Source organism: Kogia breviceps, chromosome 19, assembly GCF_026419965.1.
Source record: "Kogia breviceps isolate mKogBre1 chromosome 19, mKogBre1 haplotype 1, whole genome shotgun sequence".
Taxonomy (NCBI): Eukaryota; Metazoa; Chordata; class Mammalia; order Artiodactyla; family Physeteridae; genus Kogia; species Kogia breviceps.
This window is the reverse complement of record NC_081328.1, coordinates 50,296,764-50,311,923: the sequence shown is the minus strand read 5'-3', so window position 1 is coordinate 50,311,923 and position 15,160 is coordinate 50,296,764. Positions and strand designations below refer to the sequence as shown.

At 47.5% G+C, this 15,160-nt stretch overlaps 1 protein-coding gene across 2 annotated transcripts in view; it reads right to left on the bottom strand.

Annotated features, from left to right (window-relative positions):
- Positions 1-11,917, bottom strand: part of UBE2O (ubiquitin conjugating enzyme E2 O) — a 57,096-nt gene extending 45,179 nt beyond the window's left edge. Inside the window, exon 1 of one of the 2 annotated variants that reach the window (XM_059048023.2) lies at positions 11,440-11,917. In XM_059048023.2, the coding sequence (XP_058904006.1) occupies positions 11,440-11,862 (423 nt within the window). In that variant the 5' untranslated portion in view covers positions 11,863-11,917. The remainder of the gene's footprint in view (positions 1-11,439) is intronic. The other variant, XM_059048024.2, reaches the window with a different exon arrangement.
- Between the last annotated feature and the right edge of the window lie 3,243 nt (positions 11,918-15,160).

The following is a 15,160-nucleotide window of genomic DNA, read 5'->3' as shown; positions in this document are numbered from 1 at the left end:
ACACCTGTTTCACAGGGTTTTCCCACACAAGCTAACACATGTAAAGTGCTTGCAACAGTGCCTAGAACTTAGCAGGTGCACGATAAACGCTGACTTATTATTCGCAATCAGATCCAAGCACATTTGCTGGCACTCTCTCTCACCTGCCTTCTCCTCACCCCCACCTCTAGCTCAGCAGTTCTCAAAATGTGGCCTAGGGATCCCTGAGGCCCTTTAAGGAGGTCCAAAGTCAAAACTTCCTCAAAATACTATTAAGGTGTTACTTGCTCTGTTCACTATCGTCCTCTCACAAGTCTATGGTAGAATTTTCCAGAGGTGACATGATGTGATGATGTCACACGATGTTCTGATGGCTAACAGAATGTGTGCCTGGGTATTCCTGAGTTTAAAATTTTGTTTAAATTTCTTATATGGTAAATACTGATACAACCCATATAAATGAAAGCTCACTGGGGGCCTCAATAATTTTTAAGTCTAAAGGAGCTCTAAGGCCAAGTAAACTATCGCTCCGGAATGCTGCCCGAACTTCTGGCCTCTCTTGTCTTTGTTCACATTGGTGATTCCAAATTCTTACCTTTCAAGAGCTAGCCCAAAACCTGCCTCCACGAAAGCTTTTCCTAATGCTCTCCCACCAAACTCCCCTGAGTGTTCACTGCACCTTCAGATGGAACCTTATGTGCACTCCTTCATTCACTCACGAAACAAACATCAGTGCTGCTTTGGGCCAGTCCTGTTCCAGGCACTGAGAACAGAGACGTTTCTGACCCCTTACCTTCTGGTGGGAGAGACAGCAAAGAAGGAAATGCATTAATAAAATCTCAGAGACTGCTAGGTGCTATGAAGAAAATAAAGCACTCTAAGGGGTTAGAGGGATGTTGTTCTCTCCTATCAGACTAAGTTTCTTGAGCAGTGCTACCCAATACAGTAGCTGTTAGAGAAAGGAGTATGTAAAATATTTCAATAATAACTTTTATACTGATTACACGTTGGCATATTTTTGATACATTGATTTTAAATACATTACTATTAATTTCACCTGTTTTCTATTTTCTTTTCAAATGTGGCTCCTTATTAAGGTTAAAATTACAAGACGTGGCTTACATCATATGTCCATTGCTCAGGACCGATCCAGAGCACAGGTTGGCCAACTGTGGCTTACAGGCCAAATCTAGCCTGCTGCCTCTTTTTTAAAGTAAAATCTTATTGGAACACAGCCCATGCCCATTTTTGTTTGCTTATTGTCTCTGAATGTTTTCACGCTGCCACAGCAAAGGTGAGTAGATGTGAAGGAGACAGCATAGCCTGCTAAGCCTAAAATACTTCTACCTGGCCCTTTATGGAAGTCTGCTGGCCCCTGATCTAGAAGGCAGGATCTGGGGCGGGGTCTCCACCTCCCACAGCACCCAGCAGTTGCAGGGGCAGCTGTGTACCCAGTGCAAAGAGCCCAAGGGATTTCCCTGGTGGTCCAGTGGTTAAGAATCCACTTCCAATGCAGGGGACTCGGTTCAAGGGGAACTAAGATCCCACATGCCTTGGGGCAACTAAGCCCACCCACGGCAATGAAAGAGCCAGGAAAGATCCTGCGTGCCGCGAGCAAGACCCGACACAGCCCAAAATAAATACATTAATTAATTAATTTAAAAAGAAAGAAAGAGAAAAGAGCCCGCGCTTTGGCAGCACAAACATCCCAGGCCAGCCCCTCACTAGTTGTGTGGCCTTGAGCGAGTTACAGGCATCCTCTCAGTTTGAGTCTCTTCCTCTCTAAAATGGGGACACTGGCCACTTTAGGGAAAGAGAAAGATGCCACACGCAAAGCAAGCATTATACTGCCTGGCACACAGCAGGCAACCCGCTGGTACCGGCTGGATAAAGGATAGCAATTTCAATCATTTTTCTCTTGGACTGGTTGCATTATACTCATAACAACTGGCATATGTTTTCACCCTAAAAAGAAATTAAGTCCAATGAAACGTCTTAGCGACAGCTGTGTATTAATATTGGTCAGTAGGCAAAAGGGGAGTGAGGAAGAAAACAGGTCTTTCTACCACTATGACCTGAAAGCACTGCCTGGTTTTTAAGGGCAACTTAATTTCCCTTCCCTCCTGTGGCCCCATCTTTTGACAATTTCTGGCATTAACACTGCTACTAGAAGAGTAAGCAGAAGGGAGACAAAAACCTCAAACCAGTTGTATATACTTAAAACTCGAGATGGGGGGGTAGATTAAAAACTGAACCTGGGGCTTCCCTGGTGGCGCAGTGGTTGAGAGTCCACCTGCCGATGCAGGGGACGCGGGTTCGTGCTCCGGTCCGGGAAGATCTCACATGCTGCGGAGCGGCTAGGCCCGTGAGCCGTGGCCGCTGAGCCTGCGTGTCCGGAGCCTGTGCTCCGCAACGGGAGAGGCCGCAGCAGTGAGAGGCCCGCGTGCCGCAAAACAAAAACAAAAACTGAACCTATTGACATCAACAGGGTTTTTAAGGACCTACATATCAGTCCAATTCAAAGGGTAGTTGGTGCCAACAAGCAGAATCTGCATCACAGGGAGCATATTAGATGTGCAGGTCCTCAGGCCCACCCACCCCAGTCTGACTGTTTCAGAAGAATCTGCATTAACAAGAGCCAGGTGATTCCATGAAATCAGCCTTTACAAGTGCCTATCAGGTATCATTTACCCACGCTTTCCCCACTCCCCCACCACTGATAAACAGGGATGGTTAGATCCATTTTTAATTGAAGGAGTTACTCACTCCTACACGTGAGTCACTCAGAATATAAGCTTTCCCAGAAAGCTCTCTTTCTCAAGAAGCGTCCAACCCAGGGAGAGAACCCGAGGGTGTCGTCTAAGTGCCAGGGAGCTTGAGATGCAGGGAACGGCACACCTGATTTGGGGAAGATTAGCTCGAGTCACCTGAAGAGGCTGGAGGCTATGTGAAACATAGGTGAGGAGCCTTGAAGACAAGCTAAGGCATGACAAGCGGCTGGGGGGGGTCACCCGGGGGGATCTGCCTGGGGTCCTGGGTCTAGAGGCAGGGAGACCAGGAGAGGAGTCTGGACACGAGGCAACCAGAGAGCGAACCAGTGCAGGAGAAAGGACATGCAGAGGATGCAAGAGGCATTTCGAACAAAGATTTAACGACAAATTAGAACGGGGGCCTGACACCAAAGGTACAGACAACAAAAGAAAAAACAGACAAATTTCGGCTTCATGAAAATTTTAAAACTGTATGCATCAAGACATTACCAACAGAGTAAAAAGGCAACCCAGAGAATGGGAGAAAATATTCGCAAATCACATATCTGATAAAGGATTAATATCCAGTATACAGAGAGAAATCCTAAAACTCAACAACAAAAAACAAACAACCCAATTCAAACATGGGCAAATGACCTGGAATAAACGTTTCTTCAAAGAAGATATACAAGTGACCAACAAGGACATGAAAAGATGCCCAACATCGCTAATCATTTGGGAAATGCAAATCAAAACTACAGAGAGATATCACCTCACACCCAGCAGGATGGCTATTATCAAAAAATAAATAAATAAAAATAACCAACTAGGATATGGAGAAATTGGGACCCTTGTGCCCTGTTGGTGGGAATGTAAAATGGTATTACTGCTATGGAAAAACAGTATGGCAGTTGCTCAAAAAAGTAAAAATGGAATTACTATTTGATCCAGCAATTCCACTTCTGGGTATACCCCAAAAGAACTGAAAACAGGATCTCAAAGAAATATATGTACACCCATTTTCATAGCAGCATTATTCATAATAGGGGGAAAAAATTAGAATGGGAGCCCAGAAAGGTAAATTTAAAATGATCCCAAATGTTCTGATTTTTAGAAGATGTACGCCTGAGTATTTAGAGGTGACCGTCACCATGTCTGCTACTAACTTACCAATGGCTCAGGAGGAAACATATTTGCATACTCTCACACACACAGATAAAGCAAACTTGGCAGAATGTTAACTGCTGACTCATGATGGTTGGTAATTAGTAATCACTGGACTAGTTGTCCAACTTTTCTGTATGTTTGAAATTTTTTCATAATAAAAAGTTGGGAAAAGGAATTTTTTTAATTCCATAGATTTGGGGTGGGGAGGGCAGTTACACGTGAGACGTCTGAGACTCTAGATGACAGACAGGACAGGGCTAGCAAGTAAGCAGTTGGGAACGCGCTATGGACGTGGACGTGGACGTCGTGCAAATGCAGGTACCAGCTGCACTGCAGAAGCAGATGACAGCACTGAAGAAAAGGCAGGAGGAGAGGAGAATCTCTGAGAGAGGTAAGAGGAAAAAGGTAAAAGAGAAAAATTCACTATAGCCAGTATAGTGGAACCCAATGGAAGAAAGGTTCCAGTAGGAGGGTGACGGGCCATATTAACAAGGCTGGCAGGTCAAAAGGACAGGAACTGAGAAAAAAATCAGTGAGTACCAGGACAAGGAATTCACTAGTCCTTTGTAACCTTCAGAAGAGCTGTTCACACCCAGTGGTGTGAGGCCAGAAGGAGAAAGGCTTGGGGTGTTCCAGTCACAAGGAAATGGAGACACACACCCCTTCTCATCACGGGGTGCTGGGGTGCCCCCCAAAGCACACGGGGTGGGCGAGATGCTCTTTGTTCCTCATCTTGAAGGTGATATCATCAGCCTTCAGGGCCCTCGAACTTCCTTAATTAAACAGAGCAGACAAATATGAGGATGCTTTCAACACAGAGTATGTCACGTCCTGATGCTGCCAGAAGCCACACAAGAGACACAGATGTGTGTGTGTCTGTATTCTTTCCCACCTGTACTTACTGGGGGCCAGCAAGGACAGTCCTGTGGATATGCCTGTCAAGATAGCTTCACTAGCCCTCATCACAGCAGCATCTCCCACAAAAAGGATCAAAATTAAAACAAGGAGGAAGAACCTCATCAGAGCTGCGGAGTGTGAAAGACCAGCTCTCGCTTGCAGGATGCAAATGAAGAACACTCTTAAGACTGCAGGAAATCTCTCCAGGAGCTGGAGGGTTTCATTTTATTGTTGAATAGAACTGACTGCTTTTTCTTTCTTTCTTTCTTTCTTTTTTTTTTTTGAAAGCACTACTCAGTTAAATTTTTTTTAACTGCTCAGATTGTCATAGTTAGAATGAATTTTTACCAGATATAGTTATGCTATCAATTTAAACCAGAAGTGACCTGGTAAGTGTCTTATTCCTTTGATCTTGCTGCAGAAAATAAAATGTTTCTGTCTCTCAAAATATGCAAACCAACAACCCCTCAACCAGTCAACTGGATTTAACGCAAAAAGCACATGCATTCCAGCACTTACTGCCTAGCTGAATACTTCTGAACAGTGTATCATTTGCCTCAATGTTTAAATCATAAAAACTTTTTCACAATCCTGCTTCAGAAGAACACAGTATACCTGTGGACAAAACTGACCGAAAGATCCATTCAACACAGTCAGCCTGCACTGAAGGACATGAAATCCTCAACCGCAGAGTGCAGCTGAAGAGCAAAACAAGGGCAAATAAGCTTGGAGTAGATAAATGCAGAGGGTTACCCATTAACATGACTCAGTTCTATTCTGAACTACAAAGAATTCCAGTAAGCGTTTTGCTCTTCCCTGTCTGTAACCACACATCAGGTGGTTCCTAATAAAGCCCCCTGAGGCTGGCGGAAATGTCAGCAAGAGAAGCAATTCTGAACGTGTGTCCCGGCTCAGTAAGAGCTGCCACTGTGGATGCAGCAGCATGAAAACCTCGACTTTCTCAGGGCTTAGCATTGAGCCGCCAGGCCAGTGAAGCCTCCGGGAGGAGCTACAGTTAAAAACACCAAACTGCTAGTAAATACAAGTGACAGCATCTTGTAAACTGAAAAGCACTTTGTAAACGGTCCTGATGGCCATTTCCCCCTTTTGAGCACCCTCCCACCCCGATCCAGAAGCAGCCTAAGCTCTGGGCAGCAAACTCCGAAAGTTCTTTCAATCAGAATAGAAGCACAGATTATGTCTTCCAAGGGTTAAGGCTTTTTAAAAGAGAACCCACTCATCACCGAAATCGCCCTAAATTCAACTCTGAGGGGACCACAGGGTCAGCTAACACTGATCACGGGTCCAGCGTTGTTGTGGTGGCAATTCACGTCACACACTATACCTGCACCCCTCTTGTAAAGTACTGGCCCCATAGATGTTCCACTGGAGTCCATGAGGCCCCCAGGGTAAAACAGTAGAAAAGAGAAAAAGTTCCTTTCAATAGAACAGGAAAATGACAAAGAAAAAAGTAGGCATACCAGTGATGTGGGGATGGGGAAAGCACTAAAAGACCTTCAATGTCCTAAAGCAAAAACAGGTGGGGAGCAGAGTCCGCCGGGAAACCAACAAGAGAAGGGACCGGAACTGAGCAGAACTCAGCCTCTCTCCAAGGAGTCCTTCCGAACCTGAACCTGACTCGTGACTCAGCATTCCCAGCCAGAGGGTGACAACAACAGCAGGAGGGGGGCACGAGGTCAAGCAGGATTTCCTAACACCGACCTTCTCTAAGACAACGCAGAAAGACCAGTTACTCAGACTTGCTCTGCTGTGGGAGATGCAGGTGGGGAAGCCGACTTACAAAGGTTCCGTACACTCAACACCTAGGGGTGTTCACAGGTTCTCCGGAAATAACATGTGTTTTCTGACCATTATTTTGATAACGGCTGAGGGGCTAGGGAACGGCAACTGTAGAAGAGAAGCGCCAACAGGCTGCTTCTCTCACACTCCTGCTCCCAGCCATGACCGCCTCCCTCGCGGCCACTGGTCCCCCTTCCAGCCGTCCCGATGCCCTGCCCTTTCTCCTCACCTGGGCTTCCCTCCTGCTCCACTATGACTCCTAAGTGTGCAAAGGCTGGATGATTAATGCCAACCACAGGGTTTGTGACTCATGTTTGATTAGGGAACTCGATACAGTAACAACCTATTTACTTCCATTTGTATCTGGGTTCCTCCACTTATTAGCAGTGTGTGTGACACTGGACAAGTTACTCAACTTCTCTATTTCTCAGTTTCCTCCTCTGAAATACAGGGATTAATAATAGTACCTAATTCACAGGGGTATTGTAAGCATTAAGTGAGCAATACACATAAAGCACTTATGGAGTGCCCAGCACATAGTACCACAATAATGAGAAGAACATTATGTAATCTTTAAGTACAAAAGCAATACTCTGCCATCCCTATAATTCATAATCTCATTACCTGTCTTTTGGGAATTTCAAAAGACGCCTCCTGGATTCTGGAAGATATACATAACATACACACATACATACATACATATTCATTCCCTCCCCCCTCCTGGAGGTTGGTGGACTTCGGCAGACGTTACTTTAAACGTGCACTACTGAATTTCTTATAAAGTAACAAGGAGTGAAGATCATGAGTATTTATAGAAGAGGCTTAATAAAGAAATCAAATCTACAATCCACCAGGTCACAAGCAACAACATCATCAAATACGAATTCCTACACCCTGAAACAAACCCGTGGTGCACCTTTTGCTTCTCTTTCGAGTGGCGTCACCCTATGACACATGGACGTGACCTCCTGAAGGGATGGGGATGGCTCTGTCGGATGGACATCAGGATGGTGTCCGCTAATAGCCAAGTGGCTGCTACGGGCACCACCTGGCTACACTTCTGGTTATTCCACCCATGCAGGCTCATTTCAGGGGCTAGAAAGACAGACCTCGTATTTTATTGCAGAGAGACAAAATGAGGCAGTGACAAGGCCAAGGTCATTCAGAGTAGGTGACAGACAGGAAGAGCACCCAAGAGTTTTGACTTCCAGTCACAGGACACAAACACACGCCCTTCATCTGGTGAAAGTGCCCTTGAGTCAGGTGGCGAGCCAGACAGAGGCACCACGAAGGCACCGAGGCCTAGGAGTTAGAAACCAGAAGCCAAGGGGCGAAGACTAAAATCACAGAACAACGGTGAGATGCCACAAGCGCTGTGATCCTACCTGAATAAAATGCGATTAGATGCACTTAGTCCTGCATCTTGGTTAACCTTACATCACTACGAACAACTGCTTTTAATGGGCCCAGCACCTGGACAAGCGAGGCAAGCAAACTTCTCACGCTGTGATGCTACACTTAAAATAGCTTTCCCCATGGAAATGACGGCCTGAGTAGGAGCCAAAAATAGACTGAAAAGCCAATTCCTGACATCAGGGATGCTACACACACAAACACACACACACACACAAAACATCTCACAAAAGCAGGATGATCATGAACAGACAGCTTTAATTTAGAGACATGAAATTTCAAACCAGGCAAGACCCTGAAAGTTGTGGCAACTGAGAGCAAAAGACAACACACACGAGATGGGAAAGCAAAGGAAAGCTAAAGCAGTGTAAACAGGAAGGCCCTAAACCTGGACAGACAGACAGCAGTCTGTCTGGCCCCTTATAGGGGCCACTCTGTCCAACCATCTCACGTGGAGACCAGAAAGACCCACCATGTCTAGCCAATGCTCAAGAAGGGGAAGAGGCTATCGGCATTTGGCTTTATTCCAAAAATGTACTCAAAGGATGACCACTGAAGGGGATGGGGCAAATGTCCGCATAGGAGATCAACGGCCAAATGGGAAAAGTTTCAAGTAGATAAATCAGCCACCATACTGAAGGGGTCAGGAGCTCAAGGAAAGGAAGGAGCACAAACTGCGGGCTTCTTTTAAGTCCTAAAGAAGCTTAACTTTGGCTGCTTGGTCCAGCTCCAGCCTCAGGAGCTGGACCATAAATTCCAGTTTCTAGGAAGAACTACTTATTTTATTTCTGTTGATAATTTTCATGGTAGTGGCCAGGAGGGGGTAGGACTTGTTGGCCAGCCTCTTCATCTCTCTCTCTGAATTTTCTGAATTTTTTGAATTTGTTCATTAAAAACTTAAAAGAAATTAAGAGACTAAGATTACTCATTGTCCACCGTACTAACATGAAAACTACAAAAACACTCCACAGCCTACTAAACAATCCACACTAACAGGACACTATTTTAAAAATGCCAATAGGTGGCAGCTTTAAAAAGAATTAAGTTTCCCAAGATTGTCACTATTTTATTCTATCAATAATTGGGTTCTCAAATCTCATAACCAGATTAGTGGTGGACTAGGAATCAGAACTTAAATGCTCAGTCTCGGTCTAATGGTCTTTCCTTTACAGCACACTGTCACCTCAATGGATTTATAAGGAATGGGAGGTGAGAAGGAAAATCTTCCTAAACCACAATGCTGCAAGGTCCCAGGACCCACCCCATCGAGCAAAGCAAGAGAGACATTCAGCAGACCACAGTCATCTGTGCCTACGGCTCAGGGTAACGGAGAGGTACCTATCAGGTATAAACTTGCCTCTCCCTCCCCAGTAAGCCTACTCTCAAATCCTAAAAGCAGCAGTGGGTCCTGCCATCCATGAATAGACACTACATGTCACCACTTCCTAGAATTCTTATATCCCTTAGCTTCTGCCAAGCTCAGAAGCTGCAGAAACTACAATGGCAAAGAAAACATCACCACTGGAGCCACGATGGATTTCAACAAATTCAAAGCAAGTCAAGAGGGCAGCTTCAAAATATATCCAAGCTGGTGCCTTAAAGCTATTTGCTACTAAATTCCAAAATAGGTATTTTAAGTCAAACTTCGTATAATTACACATGGTGGGGGGAGACAGACTGAACATAACTGTAAACAAAGTTAACCACCAGTGTCAAGATGAACAGGAACAACAACTGATAAACATGGCAGCTCCCGGCAGTGAGCTAGGCCTGCCTCCCTGAGTCCCAGGGCAGGAGGCCATGACAGAGTAAAACGAGTTCCGTTCCAGAAGTCACAAACCTTTAGAGAAGATGGTTAGGGAAAAACATTTTTTAAGAACCCACGGGAAAATGCTAGCAACCGTTTGCTAGCGTGACAATACACGAACACAGTGTAAAGAGCAAAAATCTTCTCTTCCCAACACGGCAATACTGATGGTAATTTTTAAGAAGCATTCTGATGCAAAAAGTAATCTTTTCCACATACTTTTGCATGAACTTATCATTTTCTCTCTGAGTCAGAGAAGCTACCGCCTGATTTGTATTTCTCTGAGGGGAAGCCAGGGGTCCTGCGTGCAGATTTCTATGTCTATGGATGCCCGTGCACTGGCCAGTAAAAAAGACCTTGCTGGTATCAGCAGTCACTTCTGCCACTAGGAAATGGATCACAGGCTCTTCCTGGGAGTGGGGCCTTTTTCCCCGCCTGAGCTGTCATCACAGACACCTTGTGCAGGTCACCTTTGTCTCCCAGGGTGTGAGAAACCCAGATTAACTTCTAAAGTGCCCTCCCCTGAAATCACACCACTCAACATCCCAGGCAGCTAAACCAGCCCAGGCCTGATTCCTGCTTCGAAATGTTTTCTTGAAAGAGAGGAGGAGGAGGAGATGAAGAAGGGGTGAAAAATACAGGGGGCGTGTGTGTCTCTCTGAATCACTAATAGGAATTCACACTCAAGAAAACAAGTCATGAAAACCACCAAACCAACCTTGGTTCACAGTTTCAGGTTTATGACGATGAACGCTTTTTGCAGTTTTGTAAAACTGCAATATTCACCAACATCATAGGGGAGTCTGACATTTCCTTAATGGCCTCAGGTAAAAAAAAAAAAAAAAAAAAAAAAAAACCTTCATGTTTCCAAATGGGTGGCTCTCCTCCATCCATGGTTCTATAGTATTTTTTTTTTCAATAAGTCCCACTGTACTTAAGAGTCATCAATCCCAGTCAGCAGCTGTCACATCCCTCCCTGCTCCCCCAGTACTATTAATATCACGGCTCTGATTGTTAATGATTTACTCAAAGTTCCCTGCAGCAATTAAAACGAGGCAATAAGGTAAAACACAAAAGAGTTGGTTTTCTTCACCCATAAAAACGCATTCTGTAACCTAGTGAACTTCTTGGGGTTTTATGTCGGCCGCGATTTTCACCTCTATCTTTGTTTTGGAATGCCACAACCCCTCCCTGAACGGACCGGACCGGCACGGCCTTCCTTTCTGGATGCACAATGCAGCATGTAGCTCCTTGGGGGTCAGCAGAACGCCGCACCGGTGTAAAGCCGAGCGTGCCCGAGAGCCCCAGGAGTTCCCCCCCACGAGAGTGGGTCCACATACACAATCTTGAGGCCGACACCGCAGCCTAGTACGGCTTGGAAGTCCTCCGTGTGCGGAAGCCCGGGGCCCCGGGGCCCAGGGCTGGTGCAATGACTTTGCACCGGAGCGTCCCCTCCGCTGAGGCTTGTCCTCCCACCTCGGCCCACTGCAGCTGCACCATTCCGGGCAGCGCCCCGCATGTCTCCCTTCCCACCCTAGGGCTCTAGCAGCCAACTCGGTCCTCCGTCGGCCCCCAGCCCCGGCCCCGGCCCCGGCCCCCGCCCGCCGGCCCGCCGCCCAGCCGCACCTTGGTCTCCTTCACGTGCTGCTTGACGCCCTCCGGGTACCACTGGACGCGCACGTAGCCGCGGCGCAGCGGGCTGGCCCGGCCCTCCTCGTGGCCCGCGCCCCCCGCCTCGGAGCAGCCCGAGCTCCCGCGGCCCTCCTCCTCGCCCTCCGAGTCCGAGTCCTCGCCGTGGATGAGGCGCACCAGCCCGAAGTGCACCGAGCCGCGGTAACGGCCCGACACCAGGTCGTGAGAGAACAGCAGCCGCTGCGAGCCGGCTTCGGGACCGGAGTCCGAGGACGGCCCAGAGGCCGAGTCCGGGGCGGGCGCCGGCGCCGGGGCCGGGGCGAGGGCTGCGTCCGGGGCCGAGGTCTCGTCCGGGGCCGTGTCCGGGACCTGGGCGGGAGCCGGGACTGCTGGCGCGGGTGCTGCGGGATCCGCCATAACTGCTCTGCGCGAGTCTCGGGCGGCGGCAGCGGCGGCGGCGAAAGAGGCGCGGGCAGGCGGGGCCAGCCGGCGCCGGGGGCGGAACCACGGCGCGCTGACGTGACCTTACGTGCCGTCGTCGTCAGGAAACCGAGATGCGGTTGCTAGGGGCTACCGCCTGGTCGCTAGGGGACGCTGGAGATTCTGCCTGGGGCGGGGGGCGAGGTGGGAAAGGATGAACCACGACGGCGGGCGGGGACAGAGGGGATAAAAGTAGAGGGAGGGGGCAGGGGTGGGGACCCAGGAGGAGGAAGTAGAGTGGTCGCCGAGGAAAAGAGGAGTGGCCGAGGTGGGACGGAGGATGGTCCGAAGAGTGTCAACAACACTTAATGAGCTCCCCTGGCGTCTCCAGTCTAGTCATAGGCACTGAGAGGGATACAGAAAGAACAAGATACAGTCTCTGTCCTCTAGGTGTTTACGATCTAGTTGGGGAGGCAAAACATGTACTGTACACATTAAATAGCTTAAAAGCAGCTCCAAGGCAGCTTGTAAGCAAGGCCACATAGAGAGTGTATCTAGAGTGTATTGCGTTAGGGAATAACGTGCACAGTCTGGAAGGTTTATGACCCCTCAGGGATTGGTCAAGGGGTTGGTGAAGGAGTCCCAGAGAAAGATCAGAAAGGTAAGCAAGTTGGGCTTCCCTGGTGGCACAGTGGTTTAGAATCCGTCTGCCAATGCAGGGAACACGGGTTCGAGCCCTGGTCCGGGAAGAATCCCCCATGACGCAGAGCAACTAAGCCTGTGCACCACAACTGTTAAGCCTGCGCTCTAGAGCCCGAGAGCCACAACTACTGAGCCCGCGTGCCAAAACTACTGAAGCTTGAGTGCCTAGAGCCTGTGCTCCGCAACAAGCCGCCGCAATGAGAAGCCCGTGCACCACAACGAAGAGTAGCCCCCGCCCACTGCAACTAGAGAAAGCCCGCGCGCAACAACCAAGACCCAACGCAGCCAAAAATAGATAAAATTAAATAAATAAATAAGAAAGGTAAGCAAGTGTTAGTGTTAGTAAGTGTTAGTGGCCCCTGTGATTTGGCTTTAAATACATCTAAATGAGTACAAAGCTCCTTGAGGCTTATGCATGGCAAGAGGTAGGATAGTGAGGTAGTTAAGAGTGGAAGCCATAGGGGATTCCCCGATGGCGCAGTGTGAGAAACCGCCTGCCAACTGAGGGTACATGGGTTCAATCCCAGGCCCGGGAAGGTCCCACATGCTATGAAGGTACTGAGCCCGCGCACCTAGAGCCCGTGCTCCGCAACAAGAGAAGCCACCGCAATGAGAAGCCTGCGCGCCACAAGGAAGACTAGCGCCCCTGCTCACCGCAACTAGAGAAAGCCCGCATAACGAACAAGAAGAGTTTGATTCCAACTTTCGGCACTGCCGCTTACTAGTCTTATAAAGTTGGCAAGCTGATAAACTTTTTTTCACCTTAATTTTCTCATCTGTAAAATTGGGGAGGTAATAGCAGTACCCGTCTCATCTGGCATTTGAGAGGATTAAGTGAAATAGACCAGTGCCTGGCATATAGTTCCCTCAATTAAGGAACTTTTTTATAATATTACATTATTATAATATTCCAAGCCCCCTGCCTAGACTAAAATTCTAGATTGGCAGAAGTCTTAGACCTATGATCTGCTCCAGATTGCCATTTTAAAATATAAAAAGTAATTATACTAATGTGTCTCCTAAGTAAGTTCCAAAAGATTTAGATGTATTCTCAGCGGACAGATTCATAATGGATTGTTGAAAGGAAATTAGGAATAATCAAGATATAGCCCTCACCTTTCTCAGTTAAAATCTTTTTTCTTTTTCCACAATTTTCTGCAAGACCCTTAATGGCAGATTAGTAAGATGATTAAATATTACAGTATTTAGGTTCTTCAAAAACGTCATTAGGGGGCTTCCCTGGTGGCACAGTGGTTGCGAGTCCGCCTGCCGATGCAGGCGACACGGGTTCGTGCCCCAGTCCGGGAAGATCCCACATGCCGCGCAGCGGCTGGGCCCGTGAGCCATGGCCGCTGAGCGTGCGCGTCCGGAGCCTGTGCTCCGCAACAGGAGAGGCCACAACAGTGAGGGGCCCGCGTACCGCAAACAAACAAACAAACCAAAAAAGTCATTAGGTAATTTATAGGCTGCTGAGGAAACAGACTACACTCATAGAAAAGTTATAAGAACACTCGTGAAAGAAAAAACATTTTAAAAATATAGAAAAAAAAAGAAGAACATGCATGAAGCACAGATGGCAACCTGAGTACATGAGATGCCCTGAGGCAAGAGTATTGATGTAATATTGGGCTGGGGGCGGGGGAGGGAGCGGGGGGCATTGTCAATGGACCTGTATCTTAGAAAACTCACATACTAAGATATAGGAAAAGAGCTTAAGGGGAATTAGTATATGCTTCAGGGCCACAGCTGGGTTCCCAAATCATCGGCTTCCCATCACAGACCACAGTGCAGAATGGCCATCTGGAATCCTTGCTGTAAGGACACAGTTCCCCACTCCCTTCCCCATAAAGACCTGGGAGGCTTAGTAGCAGTGACATAGTAACTTCTATTCCATCTACCATGTCCCTTTAGCTCTGTCTCCTTGGCCCCGATCACCTAACATTTATTGATCATCCACCTAACATTTACTGATCACCTATTATTATTGACCAGGGACTCTGCCAGGCACATTCACATACATTATCTTGTTTGTTATCACAATCTGGAATATAGGTGTAATTAACCCTCTTGTACCAGTGAGGAAACAGAACCCAAGGAATTCAGCGCCTAAGGTCACAAGGTCGTAACTGGCAGAGCCAGGTTGGAACCCAGGTTTCCTGACTCAAGTGCAGGGTCTGTTTTTTTGGCCATGCCGTGTGGCTTGTGGGATGTTAGTTCCCCAACCAGGGATTGAACCCAACCCTGGGCCCTCAGCAGTGAGAGGACGGAGTCCTAACCACTGGACCACCGCCAGGGAAGTCCCTGCAGGGGCTTTTCTAGTCCTGTGTCCATCAAGGGATGGGGGATAAGCAAGTCGTTAGGAGGGGCAGGGCAAGGCAGGCCCAAAATCGTTGTTTGATGTCAAAAATCCAAGTGAGCTTTGCGTTCTACTCCAGCTTATGCCAGTGTTTGTTTTAATATAAAAAGAATGTCCTTTCTTCCCTAATCGTTGAGTAAAATGAGCACTCCAGGGAGATGTGCCGTGTTTATTCTGCAGCTTCTTATAATAACAGCTAATAATAGCAACCATTTATTGAGCTGTAACTTAATGCCA